Genomic DNA, 22,203 nt, shown 5'->3' with positions numbered 1-22,203 from the left:
CATCTCTGATATCATAATTAAAATTATACAAATTTCTACTTCATGCTTATAAATGAAAAACAAAGATGTCAGGCAGAGAAAACACTCCTTACCACCCTCCAAAGAGAATGTTTACATCCTAATCCCTGACCCTATGAACATTACAAAGAAAAATGCTGAGCAAATGTGACTAAGGATCTTGAATTAAGAAGAATATCGTGCATTAACGTACAGAAACAGGTCTAACCTAAGAAAAGCAGAGGACCTTAGAGCTGCCATCAGAAAGAGATGTGGTGACAGAAAAAAGAACCAAAAGAACCGGAGAGGGGCTACTTTCACTTTCTCAGCTGAAGATGGAAGGACTGGGAATGAGAACCTGAAAGGGGTGGGGGGAGGGGGGAAGGGAAAAGGAGAAGGGGAGGGGAAGGGGAAAAGAAAGGGGAAGGACAAGGAGAAGGGCAAAGGAAGGGAGAAGGGGAGGGGAAGGGGAGAAGAGAGATGGGAAGGGGAGGGGAGAGGGGTGGGGAGAGAGAAGGGAAGAGGGAAAGCAAAAGGATGGAGAAGGGACAATATTGAAAAAGGGGAAGGGAAAAGGTGAAGGGGAGGGGAGGGGAGGGGAAAAAGAACCGGGGAAAGGGGAGTTAGTGAAAGGGGACTGGGAAGAAGAGCAAGAGGGGGAAAGGGAAAGGGGAAGAGGAAGAGGAGGGAAAAGGGGGGAAGGGAAAGGAGAGGAAAACAGAAAAGTGGAAGGGGAAGGGGGAAGAGGAAGGAAGGGAAGAAATGGGGGCGTGGAGGGGAGGGAGGGGGAAGGGAGAATGACAGGCGAGGGGGACAGGAAACAGGGGAGTAACTGTTTACAGAGGAGCTTGGACAGGAGACAGTCTGGTGACGGCCAGATGCAGGCCTGAGAGACCATGAATGGATGACTAATAGTACTGTAAATCCCCTGACCTCAATAAAAATGATTTTTTAAAAATATGGGCCTGATGTAACACAATTTTAGCCCAGTGAGGCCCACAGAACTATAAAACAATACAGTTGGGGTTATTTTTTTTCTTTTATTGAGGCACACTGAGCAGTGCTCAGAGAAACATTTGGTGCCACGAGCCAACCCAGGCCCTCAGTCTGCTGACCTGCCACTCCGCCCAATTTGAATCAGTTTATCAATTTGTAATAGTTTATTAATTTCACTAAATAGTAATTTTAACAGTAAAAGAAAATGAAGATACCAAATAAAGAAGATTCTGGAAAACATTCAGTTAAAACGCTTTACATTTTTATTGACCCAATATATTTGATTGATTAAATAAGTAACTATATTTATATGTTCAAAGTTCTGTAAGTCATGTTTACTATGGACTAAATTACATCACAGAAAATGTACTAGTCTTACTAAATCTGATCAGATTATCAAAGCATGTTTGCATATAAAAGCTAATTTTTATTATTTACATACCTAATTGTTCAATAATACTTGAAACTGTCCCAAGAGGCTGTAATTCAATGTCTTCAGGCAGTATAATAGTGAGTTCTTCAACAGAAGGTAGCTCCTGAAACATACAATAGGATTATTCTTCCTCTAGCTTCAATGACTTAATCTCAAATGAACTGAACAGTTAGGTACCATTCTCTAGATTTTTCTAACCATATTTGAACAAGACACACTCTACACTTAAGGAATGCAAGGTAGAAGGAAACTTCATATCACAGCTTCCAGAGACATTTCATATGAAGAGAAACAAATCTACTAATCACTTGCCCACAGAAGAGGATTGAGCCTTTGGGCCGTGCTGTGGATCGAGCAGGATGGAAGAACCCAAAAGCGCGCCCTTGGACTCCAAGCAGCCCACTTAACTAATTCCGGCACGGGATCAGAGACCCCACGGCGGGCTGTGAGAGTGGAAACCGGGAATTCTCATATTCTTTTAACCTCTCTCTCTCAATCCCTTCCTCCCGAGCACAGCGCAGGGTCCACGGCTTTCTGAGTGCAAAATGGAGAAGCCGAACCTCTCTCTAGGTTTCTCCATCTTATGAGTACCATAAAAGGGTAAAGGCTTATAGTGATGTTATTTCTGGTTGTACTTTCCCTGGACTTTATACAGAAACCCAAAACCGCGCGGCCGCGGGCTAATGTCATCTTAGTATCAGCAATATGTAATGGTTCCTTCTTAATGGGTCGGACTTTTGTGGGAGATCCTAACAAGAATAGTAAGTATTTTGCTGAAATATTGAAGGCAATCAAAGTGGTAGCCATCTCTCTAGACTGAACTAAGCCATATCCCCACGCCGGCTGAGAAGAAATATCCTTCTTTCTCAGGAAGAAACGCGGCGTGGTGTCAAACATATTGTGATGTCCATTAAGCAAACAGACCTGGTGGCGTGGGAATGGGATATAAGGGGAAAAATTATGTACATGGAACAGCGGGACGCTGGTGGAATCTCGAGCTGGAGCCAATACCAGCGCAAGACCTTTGATTCCAGAAACTGCTAGCAGACACTCTACTAGTCTATCAATTAAGCCAGAGCCCCACGCCGGTTGATGACGGGAAATAACCATCCTCTTCAGTTTTTTTCCCTTTGTCAGACAGCGTGGCCATTACTAAACAGGCGTGAACTCGGTGGCGCGGGGCAAGGGGGAAAAAGAAAAGTTATGTAACAAACAGCGGGACTTAATATCTCTATATTCTTAGCAATGGAGAACTATCAAATGCCTCCTTGGCAATAGGACTGTCTTTTTCTGTTTGGGGGGAAACCCCAGCAACGGTAGTGAGTTGTGTGTTGAAACATGGAATGTAATCGAGATAAAGCGTAAACGAAGTGAAACTTATCACGTACAAGGGTGGGGACTGGGGAGGTGGGAGGGGGCGGCAGATATACTGGGGGGGTTGGTGATGGAAGATGGGCACTGGTGAAGGGAAGGGTGTTTGAGTATTGTATAACTGACATAATCCTGAGAACTATGTAACCCTCCACTTGGTGATTCAATAAAAAAAATTTAAAAAAAAAGAAGAGGATTGAGCAGTCTGGATTTTATTAATTAAATGATTGTGATCAGGTAACTGAACGGAGAAGCAGAACTCGTCTGGGAGTGTGTTGAAAAAGAGGTATCTGGCAAAATGTCTGGAAAAAAAAATTTCTCTTCAGGAAAAATGAGAAAATTCCTGAAAAGAGTTCATTGGCTCTGTCCAGAAAAGCTATAAAGGCGTTACCTGGTATCTTTCCTCTCTAGGCTAAACTAAATTTCTTGGGGCCAGGAAGATAGCTCTAAGGGGCGGAGTGGTGTGCAGGTTCCCAGAGTCCAATCCTCATGCCTCTCCCGACCTCCCCCCCAACACACACACACACACACACACACACACACACACAAATATAGGCGCAGCCACCTCCCCCCGGATCCCCACCCCACCCAGTGCCCAGGCAGCTCCACATCACCAGGCCTGAATCATCAGTCACCCCACTGCGAGGGAATGTCCCCAGGACCCCAGCACCGTGAAGAAAGCCCTAAGAAGATGACCGGAATGAGGCTTTACATCAAACAAAACTTCAGCAATTGTCTTTTGCAAAAGATCCCAATTAACTCTAGGAGGAAGTTTGACTTATGAAGGTTTCTGAGTGCAAAGATCCTACTAATGGTGTGTTATAGGAATCAGTGAAGAAGAATTGGAAGAGGTTTTGGAAAATACTGAAAAACCTCAATAATATAATATTGCAAATGAGAATGTCGTGGGCAAAAATTCTCTTGCTTGAAAAGTGTAACTTGTTCCCAGGATATACTAATTTTCATCAGTAATTTATGAAGAATACTACTAACAATTTCAACCAACTCAATGCAGAAGATTTACCTCTCAAGAGTTAGCCTGAGTCGTAGTGGAGGAAATGCTTTTCCTTTATGTCAGAATTTTTCTGAGTACTTTGAGGAAAGGACAATCACTACAGTTCATCACTTTAAATGGAAGGTCTTGTCTTAGACCATGGTTTCAAAGTGGTCCAGATGTGAATCAGGATAGAGTTGTTAGAACAAACTGGTGAAGAACGAGGTATAGTAATGTTTAAGTCCATAACTTTATATATAGACGTGCACTCAAAAGACATAAGTACCATGTGAGCGCACAATACCACTTCTTAGGATCTACCGCCCAAACACAAAACATTAATTTGAAGGAATATATGCACACCTATCCTTACTGATCTTAGCACAAGAGTCCAGCCCTGGAAAACAATCCAAATGCCCAACATAGAGAGGAAAGGATCAAGTAGTTGTCATGTATATATACACAGCAGAATACTAGGCAGCTCTGAGAACAAAATCATATAACTTGCAGCAACACAGATGGAACTAGAGGATATCATGCTGAGTGAAATTAGTCTGAAAGAATGGAATTTTTTTGGAAACAAAATTGCCTCTATCATATACGGAACTTAACAAAGCAACAAAACTGAAGAAGGATCCATTGGGAAGGGAATTGGGTCCCTTGAGGGAGTGAGGTGAAGACACAGGTGATGGGTGTGGTACTGGAATTGTATGCATGAGAAATAACCATTAAGGATATTGTAAATCACAGAATCTCATTTAAAAAATCTCAAGCTCTTAGCTACAGAAATCTCACCCAATAATAAAGACAGACAGGGCTTAGTATTTTGAAACAGTCATGAGTATCTTAGAGGACAATTTTGAGATAGTCTTCAAACTGACTTTGGTGGCAAGTGGCATTTTTTCTGTTCCCCTAATTAAATTCTGGTAAGATCTAGAGGAAAAACTTTATTTTTAGACTGTGAATAAATCCCACTCATAAATAAAGTAAAAAATGTGGAGGCAGAAAAGAATAAGAAAGTCTCCACGAACGAAATCATTTCTAAGGGCCAAAGCGGTAAGTACAGCAGGTAAGGGTTTGCACGCAGCTGACGTGGGTCCAATCTCTGGTACTATATGGTCCCCGAGCCCATCAGGAAAAACTCTTGAATACAGAGCCAGGAGTAACCCCTAAGCACAAGGTGTGGGCCAAAACCTAAAACAAAACAACAACAACAACAAAAATCGCTTCTAAGATTTTTTTCCTTCTTATAAAGACTTCTGAACCAAGTGGGCTTTCTTTTTATGAAAATCTCTGACGAAAACCTCTGATGAAAAAAACCTCATGCTGTTTACTCTTAGTATATACAGACACAAAATCCGAATTCTCAAATAAATGCCACTGAACCACAAAATCTAAAAGGCTCACTGCATTAAGAGAAATATAGGCCATCAATTATGTTTTGCTACAAATATAAACTATTTTTTAAGTATGAAAGTAACACATGTTCCTTTTTTCCGAAGGAAAAGAGATCAATCAGTATTGCATACAAAGCATAATAGCAAAAACCTCCTTATTCTATTCCTCTCAGCTTCACAATTCCATTCAAGCTGTTATTAGTAGCTCTTGTTAATAATCTCCCAAAAATATTTGCTATGTATGTACTATGCCAAATTTTTCATTTCACATAAAATACCTACTCTGTAGTGCAATTATTTTCCGTATTTTATTCATCTTCTACACCAAAATGTATATAATTTAAAAATCTATTATCCATTGTGATTCAGTATACCAGTAGCATTTCTATGTACTTTCTACAATGTTACCAATACACAGGATACAATGAACACTGTTTTCCATATCCCCAAGTTCTAAGAAAAACTCAAATGTAACTACTAGAGAATAAAGGCATGAGCATTTATTTATTTACTTTTTAGTTTTCAGCCACACCCAGTGGTGCTCAAGGGTTACTCTCAACTCTGTGCTTGGGAACTACTCTTGGTGGGCTCAGGAAATAATAAGGGATGCCATGGATCAAATCCAGGTTGGCTGCATGCAAGGCAAACCCCCTACTTACTGTACAATCACCCCCGCCCCAGGTATAAACATTTTTAATTGTGACAGAGAGTGCTAATTATTTTTTTCAAAATAGTTACAACAATTCACATTCTGTCATGTATAAAATATCCTTGCCATCAGTGAAAACTTTAAAATCTTTTCCAATCTGATGATTTTAAAGTGTCTGAGGGGCTGGATAGATAGTAGAGTGGGTAGGTAGACAAGGTTGACCGAGATTCAATTCCTGGTACCATATTTGGTCCCCTGAGCCAGGCTGATCCCTGAGCACAGAGATAGGGATAAGTCCTGAGCACCGTTGTGTGGGGCCCCCAAAAGAAAGGGGAAAAAAAGGTATGTCTGAATTTGAATGTCTTCATTAACAAGGAAGACGATATTCCTGCACATTTCCTGGCTATCCATATGTGTTTAAGAATTGTTTGTATATTTTGCACTTTTTTCCTTAAATTTATGTGAACTTTTGTTTTTTTAGGAACATTTATACTTTCTCAGATAATGTAATGTCCCAGCATGACCTTTTTTTTTTGTTTGAAATGGTGACATTTAAGTTGTTTAATAAACTGACAGTTGAGTTTTTACAGTCAAATACATTGAGCTTTTCTTTTTGGCTCCAAAATCATCTCTACAGTTTGCAGATGTACTTCTTAACTTCCCAAGTTTCATTTTAAATATTCACCTATTTAGCCTATTTGAAATGTTATTCTTGTGTAGAAAGGCAGCACTTTGATTCCTTTTTATTCCAATTATCAGCCAGTTATCCCAATACGCTGAATAATCCATCTTTTCAACAACTAATTTGGAAGGCAAATTTTAACACAAACTAATGTACTCAAAATTGAAATGTACTTTGATTGGACATGGCAGAAAGGAGAAAATGAGATCCCGTCTTGATGTTTGGATGGTAAATGTCATTTTCCCTTCCTTAATTACTGAATCGAAAGTACTGGACTGTACTACCGCCAAGAGTAATCACTCTACATCAAATTATGCCGCTACTTTTCTTTCTTCTAAACACTTTATTATCGAACAAATATTTATTTATTGTGCCCCTACACAGACAATAATGTGGATGTACTGTTCTTGCTCACGGCCACAGTACCCAGAACAGTGACAACTGTTTGATATATATACTTATTAAACAAATGGACCTATCTCATTCATTTAAGTTAAACAAAAACTTCAAAGGGGGTCAGTCTTCTTCCATGAAAGCAAAAGCCAGATAATAAAAATAAAGTTCCCGAGGCTAGAGAGCTTGCTCAAAGGGCTGAGTACAAGCTCTGCGTGCAGAAGCCTTTGATTCAAGCCTGGCACTGCATGCCCCACCCCTGGGAACCATCATCAAGTGTGGCCCAAACTGTCCCTGCAAAAAAATGAAAATGTAATTCCAAAAATTCAAGAGACTCTTCAAAGAATTAAAAAAAACAACTCAGCAAAACCTTAAAATTATAGGTACTATTGCTTTTCTAAAGGCAGGTTTCCAAGCAAGCTTTACAGCTTAGTACTGATACAGAGATAGGTCAGGTCGGCAGCAGCAAACATTATTATAATTATTAGATTAACCTCCGCTCCTGATAACACAGCAGCTGCCTCGTGGGAAAACAATGAATAAAGCTCCTCAGTTTCATAATCTCTTTTAAGGACATAAAAATCAATCATTTTACTTTTCCATGAGCAAGGAAAAGATGTGGGGGAGTAGAGGGGTAACAGGGACACATACATACACTGCAAAAATGAAGGGGGGGATGCAGAAAGCAAGCTGAGGATACTATTACTTGGACATTGCATTAGAATGTGAATAATCAGAAGCACAAGACACAATGATGAACTATAGCAGATGAGATTGTGAGGTAAAACTGGACTAGAAAGACCTTTGTCATAATACAGTAAAGCAAAACCCAAGTGTGATGAAAATAAAAGTACAGGAAGGCTGTAAATTAGAAAGATGATCAAGTATGAGCCTGGCTTACCTTATATACCTACAGAAAGATGAAAGAGGAGATGGAAAAAACACCTTCATTCTATTATCCAATAATCAGACACAATATATTTGGCTATTTAAAATATAACTAAATTAAGGGGCCAGAGAGATAGTACAGCAAGTACACTATTTGTCTGGCACGCAACAGACCCAGGTGTAATTCCTGGCACCACATACAATCTCCACGTAATGCCAGGAGTGGTCCCTAAGCTCAGAGCAGAGAGCATTTATTTGAGCACTGCCCATTGGTTCGAAAACCAAAACCAAAAATTAATAAATCAATTAAATTGAAAGTGCAGTCCTTAGTCACATTAGTCATATTCCAAATGCTTCATAGCATTAAGAAAGCATGAATACAAGAACATTTTCATCACTGCAGGAAGAGCTAATCTTCAGAACTGCTTTACATTTCACAAACGGCCAAAGAGCCCTCCATTAGGGAATAGACCCAGATCATGATAGGGTCATTCTATTTTGGATGTAAATAAAAATATAATTTTAAGTATACTCCATTATAAAAGGGAGCTATGTGACTAAGCTCTATTTTCATAACTGTTATTTCCCCAAAATTAAAGTTTTTAGCTTTATTTTCCTAAAAATGAAACTAAAAACCTCCTTTGGATGTACAACACCTGCAATCTAGGGATAAATCCTTATACAATCATCTTAATAAAACTAATAATATTTACAGCTTTGGTTTTTCTGGATACAATTATTTAACACTTCTGTATGTACTGGCAAAGAATAGGCAAATCTGAAAAGAAAAAAATATTTAATCCACCAGATATAAAAATCACACAGATATAAAATTGCCAAGATATCACAGTATTTGGCAAATAAATTAATGAGATTCGATTTCTTGACAAGAGAAATTCAGGCATCTCTGACAGTGTACAACTACAAGTCACAGACTTTAAGAGGCAATATGATAAAAAAAACTATGTTTCTTTTTTCCCCCAGCCTTTAGGCCACACCCGTAGTGATCAGAGTTTATTCCTAGTTCTGTGCTCAGGTACCACATCTGGCAGGGCTTAAGGGACCATACGCAGTGCCTGGCACCACACCTGGGTCTGCCACGTGCAAGACAAGCCCGGTACCTGCTGTATTGTCTCTCTGACCCAATACAATTTCTGAAAAACATATATCAGATACCTTCCCCATGACAAAATATACCACTTGAAGCCAAATTACCTGGCAGTTCAGAAGATCAAATTCCATTCTTGTGGAGATAAACACATCTCCACAAGCAATGAACATGGACCAGACTTAAACATAACAAAAATGAAATGGCTACATTCTTTAGAAAAAAATCTTTAGCTACAATCTAAAGAATAGAGCTGCCAACTGTTTAAAAATCTTCTCTTCCCCATTTATAATAATACCTAAGATAAGTTACTTTCTGGGTTATCCATAATTTTTTTGTCTATAAAAAACTGGCTAAAGTTCCAAATGGTTTTCACAAATTTTTGTGTGAACCACGTAATTTTTAGTACATTTAAGTTCCTATAGCTGAACAGAATAAATCATACGCAAAACTTGAAGATTACCTTCACTCTATTAGACCAAACATTCAAACTGATGGCAATGAAGAAATGTAAGATCCTAGTCTGTTTTTCTGGGCCATACCTGGAGATACTCGGAAATGACTCCTGGTGGTGCTGAGGGAACCGAATGCGATGTTGGGGACTGAACCCAGGTGGGCCACATGCAAGGCAAGTGCCCTACTAGCATATTTTAGCTCCAGTCCTGAAAAAAGGAGTTCTTGCCTGTCTGTTACAAACTAGTTTATTTTAATTAACTTCCCATTTAATTAACTTACTTACGTTAGTAATAATCAGGCTATGTGCAGAGATTACTCCTGGCAATGCTGGGAGGCTCTATGTGGTGCTGGGGAACAATCTCTGGCTGGCTGCAAGTAACACAAGCGTCTATCTTTTCCCTGTACTATCTCCTCAGCCGCAAACTGATTCTCTGATACCCGTATAGGCCTACAAGGTTGCTCAGACAAAGCATTCAAATAAATAGCATTAAAACTAAAGAAAAAAGAAAACGACCCTATTAAAAATTAAATTAGACATAACAGCCAAAAACAGGTATCTAAGGTTTTAGCATAAAACCTTGAGGAACCAAGTCAAAAATGGCCCTCTGGTGGGGCTGGATACTACAGCGGGTAGGGCGTTTGCCCTGCACTTGGCCAAATTGGGTTCGAATCCTAGCATCTCATATTGCTGAGCACCAGGGGTAATTCCTGAGTGCAGAACCAGGGGTAACCCCTGTGCATCACTGGGTGTGACCCAAAAAGCAAAAAAAAAAAGTCCTCTGGAAAGACGGCATTGGTGATTTATAATAACACTGGGTTCTTGAGCTCTTGAATGCTTACTAGCAAAACTTAAAAATAAATAAATAAATAAGTTGATGATTCTCTGAGTAAGAATTACCAAAAGAAATTTAAATTGGATTTTCAATAAGGTTCTATATTTCTATATTTCAATAAGAAATATAGAACGAAGCCCAGCAGAAGATGGGAAGGAAAGAATCGAAAGAATCGAATATTCCAAATGGAAACTAATCATTTTTGGAACAAATTTAGGGAAGAAGAGAATTTGAAAGGGTAAGTAGAGTGAAATTAACTACATTCCTCAGATTATCCAATGAATTATTAGCCAATTACCTGATGCTATTAGTGAGCCTTCACTCAAAAAAGGTTGATAGAGTTGGAAAGTCAGATCCAATCTCTGGAGTACTGAAAGCCATGACTGGATTACTTCCCCCCATAGAGCTGGTAAAACGTATTTGAAAAGATAATGAATTAGGTCTCCATATTGTGTCAAGGTAATACGTTTGCTCTGTCAGAATCAGAGAGAATATTAAGATACTCAGACTAAGTACAAAATGCACGAGTTCTGGAACATAGGCAGTCTCCAAATTATGAAGAAAAATGTATCAACAATTACGTAAAAGGTTTATTTTGGTGGCCTCGGAGAAAGCACTGCTGGCAAGGAGCTCGCCTGCACAGAGCTGACCGGGGTTCAATCTCCGGCACCAAATATGGACCCCTGAGTGCTGCCAGAGTCATCCCTAAGCTCAGAGCCAGGAGCCCCGAGCACCACCGTGTGTGACCCACCCCTCCCCCCAATTATTTTCTCACACCTGGGGACCATATAGCACCAGATTGAATCCAGAGCTTCCATCCCCAATATTTTTACTTTCTTCATCAAGCTTTATTATATGCAAATATATACGTTATTATTCCAACTGCAATATTATCAACTTTTTATCCCCATTAACATTACCATCATTTTCTAATATATATAAAAACCTTTCAGGTTCTCAAAAGAGAAATTAAGTATTTTAGTATCATTGTGAATGGCTTTATAATTCTAAATTTTTTAAATTACATCTTATTTAAGAGTTCAGAAAATAAACTGATGAGAAAAATTTTCAAGAACTTGATTTTCCAATTCAGGAAAACCAGTAAATAAATCCAGTTTTAATACCATTCTCAAGTTATAATATGCCCACTGCATTACAACATTTACTGTGTAGGTTATATATAAATCTTCTTAGCATTAAAGGAGGTTTATGCTTAAAAGGATAATTCCACTTGGTTAAATTTAATGTCACACATTACATAATTGTGACATTATGAATAGAGCCAACTAACACTTTCCTTTTCAATGCCTCCATGGTTGACTAATCCCTCTTTTTTCCACTTAAAAAGAAAAATTCCTCACCTTAAAAAAAAAAAAAGTCAAGTTATAACCAACTCCTGTCACCCCAAGAAACAAGGCTGGTGAGCTAGGCCAGGGAAAAGGCACTTGCCTTGCATGCAGCTGACCCAGGTTCGATCCCAGGCGCCAGCATATGGTGCCCCATCTGGCTACGGCACTGCCAGGACTAAGCACAGCAGGATGAGGCCCACCTACCCTCCAAACACAACCAGAGCTGGTAGGTAACAAACTACTAGTTAATACTTGTGTCACCAGGCTCTGAAACTTTCTAACAAGGGATAAGATTTAAAAAGTTTAACCTGGAGAGGCAACACTTCTATTTGACAAACTAAAATGACACTCAGCATGTCGGAAGGACAATAGAAAAATGTTTTTAATGAGATAGTTTATCAAGGAGTATGATATACATTCAGAAATTGCTCTGGCAGGGCACGCCCAGCGCCCGGACGGGCCCACTGCTCGCACATTCCGGGCCTGTGCTAGAAGCGTCCCCTCGGTCCCTTGGGCTCAATCAATCAATCAATCAATCAATCAATCAATCAAGAAGTTGCTATCAACTTTTTGGCTCATTTAAAGTTATACCTTTTAGCAAAGACAACCTGGAAGATTTCAATTTTTTTTCAAAATTTCCTTAGAAAATTAAGCTAATCAATCACATACTGCAAACTCATTATACGACAATGCTTCCTAAAAGTTCAAATCACATGTATGACCTAAACAACATATATAACACCATATATGGCACCATATTAGTACTAATGAGAAAGGGACACCTCCCAAGAAGAATACATTAATTGCCACTCTCCAAAAATGAATAATATTAAGCTAAGTAGCAGCAGTGTTCCAAAACTAAAGAAATGCATCACAATTAGCCAGTTCAGAGCTAAGCTGAAGATAGATCTATACGAACCAGGTCCAAGGACACAGAAATCCACATAAAAACTGAAAATGAAAAGAATCTAGGGGACCAGATAGCTCAAAGGGTGAGAGCAAGTTCTGCATACTGGAGTCCTGAGTTCAATCCCCAGCACAAGTTTCCCTCAGTGGGAACAACCAACCCCAAGTACCCAGCACATGGTGCAAAAAACAAAAGAGAACAAAATTTTTAAAAAGAGGTGAGGGACCAGAGTGATAATACAACTAGTAGGAAGTTTGACTTGCACAGACCCAACCCGGGTTTGATCCCCAAAATCCCATAGGGTCCCCTGAGCTCATCAGGAGTTATTCCTGAGCAAAGAGCCAGGAGACACCCCAGAACATCATCGGGTGATACCCAAAAAAGGGAGAAAAAAAGGAAAAAAAAAACACATTGAAATAGGGTTACATAGTGGAAGCAAAACAAAAACAAAACAATTGACACTCGGAAGTAATTTAACCCTTTATAACTGCTGTGAACCAGCAGACTTCTCAGACTAGTAGCTGACTTCAGAGAACTACGAGAATACCCAAGAAAGCTTTAAACTATAGCAACGCCACCACCAGGAACAGCTAGCAGCTGCCTTTGTTCCTAGGAGCTTTCCAACCCAAGGCGATTCCAGCAAATTCCCCTTCCCTTGCAGTCATTCAAGTCTGTTCCTCACAGCCACAAGAGTCGAACGTAAGTCCTCCATGGAAACTCCTACCAAGTATTCTCCGTTTTCCCTCCAGAGTAACTATTATTACCAAGTGAACAGCAGCTCCTTCTAAAACGGACACGAGTCTCCTTTTCCTGCCACAGAGCCCCGTGCTTGTGGCTGCCCCCACCTCCCCAGGCGCCTCGGAATACACGCACATTCACACTCCCCGTTCAGTGGCTCTTACAGGCGTCCACCCTGATTCTCTCTCTCAAGTGCTTATTTTCCTACATACCCTCCCACACAGAGAGGCATGACTAAGTGTTGCAGATCCAAGCAATTCAACTTCCCCATTCAGATACCCATTCCACAAGCCTCTCAACGTTTTATGCAGGGTTGTGTGCCAAGCCTCGGGCAATACAACAAATCCCTCCTGTGTTTTTAACCCAGCAGAATCAGTGGCCAACTGCCTGCCCCATGGACAAACACCTGCTCATGAACAAAAACAAGAGGCGGAGACCTAAAAATACTGAGAACTTGTGGCCATACGTGTCTGAGAGACAAGGCCAAGTGTTTTCTTCCCTTAAACCTCCGAACGGAAGTCCAGGAGGAATTCTGCTAAACTTGGAGCTGCACAGATGCAGCTCCAAGGGCAGACTGGAGACTCACTCTTCTACCACTAGTAGCAGAACAGTCTAGGGGACTAGGAATTTTTTAAGCTGACTTCCGAAAAGTGCACAAAGACAAAGCAAAATGAATAGCTGGTCAATCATTCAAACTTCAAATGCAGCCTAGGACATCTGCGTGGGGTCAGCAAACAGTACCACATGGCCTTGAGCATCATGGGGGGTGGGGTGGGGAGCCCTGGCGTCACTGCAGGGACCCCAGCACTGAACCACACAGCTGGTTGGCCAACTCCCTTTAGGAGGGGCTCTGGGCCTCCTGTGCACCTCCTGGGTCTAATTAAATCAAATTAAATTAAATATGACACCGTATGCCAGGGGACAGCGTTCACACCTGCTTTGCAAGCGGAAAGTTTCACGTCCAACCTGCAGTGCTGTCCACGTTTACTGGGCACAGGTGGGGTTGGCTGCAGTTTGGGACCACACCGTCTCCCCTCTCCATCTGCCCCCATCAACACAACAGGGTAGTCTGCAGAGCACTGCAGGAGTCTCAGCCCCGGAGTAGAAGCATATGAACTTTAACTGTAGATGTGCAAGCCCTGCACCTAGGAGGGCGCCAATGTGAGCACTGCAGCAATCCCCGAGAAATACCAAGTATCAAGGCGCGCAAGGCCCGGCAAGCAGGCACACGTGTGAGACAACAGCAGAGGAAGGGAAAGAGGACAAAAGAAACTATTTAAAGAGGAAAAAACAGAGGGGTCGCGGGACTGCAGATAGTACAGGGTTAAGGTGCATCAACATTAGCACCATGTGGTCATGGGGTGCAGCCCTGGAAACACTGAGCACCGTGGGGGATGGGGGGTCCTCTGTGTGTGTGTGTGTGTGTGTGTGTGTGTGTGTGTGTGTGTGTGTGTGTAAGAGAGGAAATGAATCTCTGGCACTCTAGGACCTGAGCAGCACCGTACCTTCAGACCCTAATGCTATCCCACCAGCTTGGAGGGGTACGGGGACTCCCCCAATAAAAACGCAAACAATAAAGAGTTCATCAAAGATGTCAGTTCAATCACTCACTGTGCAATGATCTATTACTGCTGGTTGAGAACAGACTATCTACAAACATTCTACTAGTTAGATCCGATTCACAACTCAGTCCTTAAGATGGTATCACTCTTTATGGCCACAGGTCATTTCTAATTCTAAGGAAAATATGAGCCCCATGCATATTCTGGATAAATAACATAGATTCACTTAACAGCTGTTTTTCAACCTATTAAATAAATGGCATTGAATATAACAGAGGCTCCTAAAGAAAGAATCCCAGGTCTTAGAGATAAACATATACCAAAAGCATCATGAGGTCCATGTTGATTTTTATATCCTAAAAAAGACCTGAAGGAGAAAGGAGATCAAAGTAGGTAGAAAAGAAAAACAAGCCTCTCAACACATTAGTAGACCATGACAAGGTGGGAGAGTAATTACATATAAATAGACCACCGAGGGCTATTCAGGCCTTAAGTAAGAGAATACGAATCACTAATGGAGCTGGATATAAATCCAGATTTTCAATTCCTGAAACATAAATGAGACAGAAAATGTCTTATTGTATGAAAAGAATAAGAAGAGTGGTAACAAGTGGTATGCTACCACACTCTTAATTTAGTTTATCTTACATTAAGTTATTTCACTGATTTGGGGTTGGAACAACAGCAGATTGGGTAGGGCATTTGCCTTGCATGCAGCCGACCCAGGTTCGATTCCCAGCATCTCATACAGTCCCGTGAGCACCACCAGGAGTAATTCCTGAGTGCAGAGCCAGGAGTAACCCCTGTGCATCGCCGGGTGAGACCCAAAAACAAAAAAAAAAATAAGAAAAAATTATTTCACTGATTTAAGTGTAAACTGCAACCAGTGATGGTTAACTCAAAGGGGGAAATATTTAGTAACTGAAGTCCATATGGGGATGGGGGACAATATGTGGCAACAAAGGCCACAGTCTGAAATTAGGTCATGAGATATCAGTCTAGCTGACAAGATTACGAGCAAAGAGTTAACTTCGCAAAAACTCAACCTATCGCTTGCCAATATATACACATGTACAGTATCCTACAATAAGCTTCTCTTGTTGTTATATTTTCTGCCAAGGCTTCGCAGGTGGCAAAGTGCTAAATTCCAACCCTGGCCCTGGATGACCACCAAGTACGAGCTGGAATGGGCACTATCTAAAACAAAACATAGCTGGCAATAGTTTCCAAATGTATGGGATATAAACAAGAGATAAATGCTAGCACCCATCATACACTTCAGAACATGAGATCTAAGTCAGCGCATCTAGGTACTTACGTTAAGAAGCAACTCATCTTTTGTCTTTAGAGGAAAAGTCTTATTTTCCTTCTCAACTTGTAAGTCATCCTCTCCATCTGACAACACTAGAGGAAGTGACATGTGGGAGGAGGAAGATGATGAAGACGATGAGGAAGAGGAGGAGCTTGAGCTATCTGAATCTGTTTCACTGTAGGGGAAAAGGGGAAAAGTTAGTCAAGTATTATTCAAACGGCACGAAGATAAGAGTCTTCAAATGGCAAATATCTTTTATACTCTTCCTGCTGTTTGTATGAATCGCAAGTTAAGACTGGAAGCTGACAACTTTGTAGGCTTCTGAAAACTTTAAGAGGAGACATAAGGGAGAGAGAGGTCCTCGATATGAATGAAATCTTTATATCCTATAACAGTAAGAAGTTTCTCTTTTTGCCAGCATTAAAAGAAATAGCATTCAAGGGCCTGCGGTAGCCTTTCACCTACTGATAACATTTCAGAAACCCTGCTAAAAGCCAAAGTCTTTTTTTTTTTTTAAATCTATTTACTGTGGAGAATTTCTTTTCTTTTCTTTTTTTCTTTTTTTTTGGGGGGGGCTTTTTGGGTCACACCCAAAATGATCAGGGGTTACTCCTAGCTCTGCATTCAAGAATCACTCCTGGCGGTTCTGGGGGAAGTACATGGGATGCCAGGGATCAAACCCAAGTTGGCCGTGTTCAAGCACTACCCGATGTACTATCACCCCGGCCCCACAACCCAAAGTCTTACTACAACAGTTTTATTTATCACACATCCATCCTAAATAACCATACAATGAAAAAAAAAATCACTGACGAAACAAAGTTCAAGACAGGGCAACTCTGATTAGTAATTGGCAACCGAATCATTTCATTGCCAATAAAGAGCTTTGGTCTTTAGACAACTTGCAAACTCCTGGAAGCCACCAATGATGCAGACCATTTCTGCATTCTGGCAAGTCCCTTAGTGCTTATCTGTCCATTCATTTCTCAAAATCCTCCATCACCACAGCTTCAAGTCTAGGGGACACCTGTTACCATCTACCCAGCATTTGACAAGGTTTCCCATGCACTTCCTCAAAAACCTTTAATTTTCTGTCTTCTACAGTAACAACTTCTGTCTGTACTGATTTAAATATAACCTTAATTTAAGAGTGATTAAAAAGAAGTATCTGGATGCATTGTCTGAATCTAGTTTGATTTCAAAAGGCTTAAAACCACCCTGAAACAATGACAAAAATATGAATATACAAGGGGAATTAAGTGAATTTAGGAAATTAGGGGACTTAGGGTCAGAGAGATAGGACAGCTGACAGGGCACTTGAGTTGAGGGTTTGAGCCCCGGCAGCACATAGGGTCCTCCCAGCCCCACCAGGAGTGATCTGTGAGCACAGAGCCAAGAGTAAGCCCTGTCACAGAGTGGTTTGGTCCCAAAAAGGGTGGAGGGGTGAGGGGCAGAAAGAAAGAAATAGGGAGAGGAGAGAAGCAGAGAAATTAGGGAACTAAAGACATACTAGAAATTGTTAAATACTAAATATTAAAAATGGCTGGAGCGATAGCACAGCGGTTGGGCGTTCACCTTTCACGCAGCCGACCCAAGTTTGATTCCTCTGCCCGTCTCGGAGAGCCTGGCAAGCTACCCATGCGTATTGGATAAGCCAAAAATAGTAACAATAAGTCTCACAATGGAGACGTTACTGGTGCCTGCTCGAACAAATCAATGAGCAATGGGATGACAGTGACAGTGACAAATATTAAAATATTAAGACACTAGGTAGAGAAATTAGGGGACTAGAGAAAACTAGGCTGAGCCCATTTTCTATTCCTGGTACCATATGGTAGCCCCACCCCCGATCACTGCCAGGAGTACCCAAAGCACTGCCAGTGGATGTGGCAATTTTTTAGAGAGAGAAAGGGGGGGGCAGAGAGAGAGAGAGAGAGAGAGAGAGAGAGAGAGAGAGAAGAGAGAGAAGAGAGAGAGAGAGAGAGAGAGAGAGAGAAAGTCTGGTATAATTTTACCGTGCTTGGTATTAACATGGTGGCTACATAAAAAAGCTTCCGGTCTAATTTTTTTTTTTTTTTTTGGTTTTTGGGTCACACCTGGCGATGCACAGGGGTTACTCCTGGCTCTTCACTCAGGAATTACCCCTGGCGGTGCTCAGGGGACCATATGGGATGCTGGGATTAGAATCCGGGTTTGGCCGCATGCAAGGCAAATGCCCTACCCGCTGAGCTATCGCTCCAGCCCCTCCGGTCAAATTATTAAAGGGGAAAAAAACAACCTAGAAAATGGAAGGGAAAAAAATACCTGCAAGCAGTATCTCTGATAAGGGATTGATATTAAATATATTTAGGACTCCTACAGTTCAACTGTAAAATACAAACAAATCTCATCAACTAATCCAATTAGCAACAGGCAAAGGACCCAAAGACCAAAAGAGGAAATTAAAATCCAAATGAGCTACCACCGTTCAGCATTTAAAAGAGCCACTATTAAAAAGACAAAAGCTGGCACCGGATGTGGTGGGAAGGAAACTCTCCGCTACCTTTTCTGAAACCAAAAAGTGGGATAGTGGCCAGTCTGGAAGTGACCCAGAACATTAAAAAACAAAACTGTTGTTTTTGAACTCCAACAACTCCACTTTGGAAACAGATTAAATAATAAATAAAAGGAATGAAATCACGAGGGCCTGGGAGCCACCTGAAAGGGCTGGGGGGCACGATCTGCATTGTGGAGCCAGAGTTCCATCCCAGCACTCCGGCCTGCCCCAGAGCAGAGCTAGGGGCCCTGGCTAGAAGACGGTGGTACACCGGGACGCTTCTGGCTGGAAGAGCAGTAGGCGTGTAACACACAGGACTGCCAGAGCTTACCGACTGCCCCATGGGCAGGAAAGTTACTGAAAGGCAGACTCCAAGAGTTCTCACCATACAGCAAACTTTTTTTTCTTCCTCTTTCTTCCTCTTTCTTCCTATCATTTCAAATGTATAATGATAAATGTATCATTATACATTTATCAAGTATAATGATAAACCTAATGTAAACATTGGACGGTGCATGTAAATCAATCATATTACACAAATGACACACGGTGATATAATCTAAATAAAACTGAATTTTTCCAAACGCCCCCACCCAGGCCAAAAGGTGCTTCATTTTATTAGAAATGGACATGGACGGTGAAGAATTTACTGATAAGGGGGAATGCTGAGACTTGCATTTCAATTCTCAGGTTAATAAAACAATATTGGGGCTGTAGTAAATAGCACAGCAGGTGGGCCTGGTGGAATGCAATTCCTAGCACCCCCTATGGTTCCCCAGACCCATCAGAAAAGATACCCAAGTGCAGAGCCAGGAGGAAGAGCTGGGCAGCTGGGTTTGTGCAAGATCCCCTGCGCCCCGCCCCCACCCCGCCAAAAAGTTATGATAAAACAAGATTAGCGAGACATTAAAAATTAAACTTGGTCTACACTCTACTTCCAACCCGAATGTGTAGACTATAGACCGAACACGAAGGCCACTCAATACCTCTAGTGCAAACTACAACACCCAAAAGGAGAGAGAACAAAAGGGAATGCCCTGCCACAGAGGCAGGGTGGGGTGGTGGGGGATGGGGTGGGGGTGGTGGGAGGGATGTTGGGATCATTGGTGGAGGAGAATGGGCACTGGTGGAGGGATGGGTAAAGGATCACTGTATGAGTGAAATGCAAACACAGAAGTTCATAAATTTGTAACTGTACATCACAGTGATTCGCTAATAAATTTTTAATTTAACTTGGAAGATGAGTACACATGCAGTCATTATCAGCTCTACTTGTTCACAAGTATCTAAAACAGTTTTATCCTGAACCTATTAGCTCCAGTTTAAATCTCCATCTTGCCATCCTGATGGCGGGCCAGGTGCAGCTGTACTGCAAAGACAAAATATACTGGGACTATTGTTAAAAAATAAAAATAAAAAAAGAAGAAGAAAGGATAATTAAATTGTTTTTTTTTTAAAGTTTATGTCTCCAGGCCAGAACTGTCATCTGAACTCTAATTATACTCATTATCCTACTGGCTCAGCTGGCATCTACTGGCTGGCTGAGGAAATTGGTTCAACTGCAGCACTCCTAGGAGGCCCCAGCCCCCACCCGGGCCCAGGGACTCCCCGCCTCCCAGGAAGCCGCACCACTTAGCAAGAGCCCTTCACTTAGCATCTGACTGCAAGCTTGTTGCATTCCAGACCTAGGTGACAGAAATCCAGACAACTACTGTTACATATGAAGCGCTACACATTCCAGTTGTTTCTAAGTAGCCCCGTGCCACTGGTTTTCTTGTTTCCACTCTTGAACTCTGTCCAAGTCCTTCTCTTCAAAGGCAAAAGGCTTCTTCGAATGTTACTTCTGGGCGTCCCCTGATCCCAGCTTAAACTCCTTCAAAAGCGTCTCTGGGCTGTGCCACGACTTGGTCAGCACGTCACCTGTCCCTTAGAGATCATTTTCACCAACTCAACTTACTTTTGTGTTTATGTAATCTCGGATCCCTCCCACTAGGACGGAGGGCCAGCATAAGCCACAGACGCCACGCTCCTCCCACCAGGGACTTCAGATTCAAAAGCAGCCCCTGCGTTTCGAAGGTAAAACTTTTAGATTCTCTGCAGAGCATGCAGTAATAAATAAAACACCTGGCTCGAGGTATGTATGTATGTATTCTTTGGTGCGCACCAGGGCTTTAGGAGTTAACAAAAACGTCAGGGGTAAATTTACAGACATCTGAAAACAAACAAACAAACAAACAAAGTCGCTTGACACTCCATCTGCTTAAAATACAAGACCACACACCAGCTCGACTTCACGACAAGTCAGATCTGACACCAAACTGAAAAAAACTCAATATATAACCACAAAGGCCGAGAGCAAACGGAGCAGTTACACCGGGATAAGCTGAAACCCTCGGGTTTCCCGGAGTCCCACTGCACGGGCTGCCCGGGACTCAGAGCCGCGCGTCCCGGCTTAGGGGTGCACACGCGCGCCGATGACCCAACTCCGATCCCCCCGCGCGATTGGCCGGGAGCGAGGAAGGGGCGGTGCCAGCCCCGCGGCTCCACGTGCGCCCCGACTTCTCCCGGCCCACGCGCGCATCCCCGCGGGCCCCGGCCCCCCAGTTCCCGGCCCGGTGCGCACCCGACCTGTCCGAGTCCGAGTCCGAGTCCGAGTCGGAGTCCGAGGTGTCCAGGGGCGCCTCGGGGCGTGCCAGCCGCGGGGCGCCGGGGTGGATGACGCAGGTGTCGCCGGGGACACCGGTGAGGGGCGCGAGCTGCGTGCCCGGGGCCTGCCCGGGGCCCGGGGCCTCCCCGGCGGCCTGCAGCGGCGGCGGGGGCTCCGGGTGGGGAACCGGGTCCGGGGACGCCGCCGCCGGACCCGGGTCAGCCCCCGAGCCCAGGCCGTTGCATCGCGGCGGGTCCGGCGGAGCCGCGGCGGCCTCCCCGACTTCCATGGGGTCACGCCGAAGGCCGGAAACGTCTGGCGCGGATCACCGGGCAGACGCCAGCGCGGGACGGGCACGGCCGCGGGCGGCGCGTTCCTGGGGCCCCTCCACGCGGACACACCTGCGGACACGCCCCCGCCGTTTACTCGGCGGCGCTTCCGGGAGAGCGTCGAGCGCGGCGTGACGTCAGCGCGCCGTGGGGGCGGGGCCAACCCGCCGGGGCCGGGAGTACCCGGCCCCGCTCTGTCTGGGCAGGACCGTTTCAGCGCGTTTTTCAGAGTCTGCCCCAAACGGTTCTTCTCTCCCTGGTTGCACGAGACTTTGTGCATCAGAAACTTAAGCCAGAAAAGCTTTATCAGACACTTCTTAGAAACTTAACACGTTGACCATTCGTTTAAAACCAATCACTAGAACTGACTTTTTCGTTTCTTATTTCTAACACGCTTGGAATAAAGAGCATTAAGGGCAGACAGGACATTGCTATTTATTGACGTTATGATGCCCATACTGGAATTGACAATGCTATCAAAGAACGGCGGGATGAGCCCAACATGTAATAACTTAGCTTGGGAAACCGTTACTCTGAGTCAAGAACGTAGGGTTGAGACAAGCAAAAAGTTTGGTGGATTGAAGTAGAGATCAGAATGGTCAGGTTTTCTGCTGTAACTAGGTTTG

General features: G+C 42.7%; 1 protein-coding gene across 1 annotated transcript in view; it reads right to left on the bottom strand.

The window, feature by feature from the left end:
- The window catches only part of NAF1 (nuclear assembly factor 1 ribonucleoprotein), a 44,886-nt gene extending 23,147 nt beyond the window's left edge, over window positions 1-21,739 (bottom strand). The window contains exons 1-3 of the mRNA XM_055144547.1: window positions 21,230-21,739; window positions 16,072-16,240; window positions 1,436-1,529 (exon numbers count right to left, since the gene is read on the bottom strand). Of these exons, the coding sequence (XP_055000522.1) occupies window positions 1,436-1,529; window positions 16,072-16,240; window positions 21,230-21,537 (571 nt within the window). The 5' untranslated portion in view covers window positions 21,538-21,739. The remainder of the gene's footprint in view (window positions 1-1,435; window positions 1,530-16,071; window positions 16,241-21,229) is intronic.
- Window positions 21,740-22,203: the final 464 nt, after the last annotated feature.

The sequence above is a fragment of the Sorex araneus genome, chromosome 7, assembly GCF_027595985.1.
Source record: "Sorex araneus isolate mSorAra2 chromosome 7, mSorAra2.pri, whole genome shotgun sequence".
Taxonomy (NCBI): Eukaryota; Metazoa; Chordata; class Mammalia; order Eulipotyphla; family Soricidae; genus Sorex; species Sorex araneus.
This window is presented reverse-complemented; position numbering and strand designations above follow the sequence as displayed.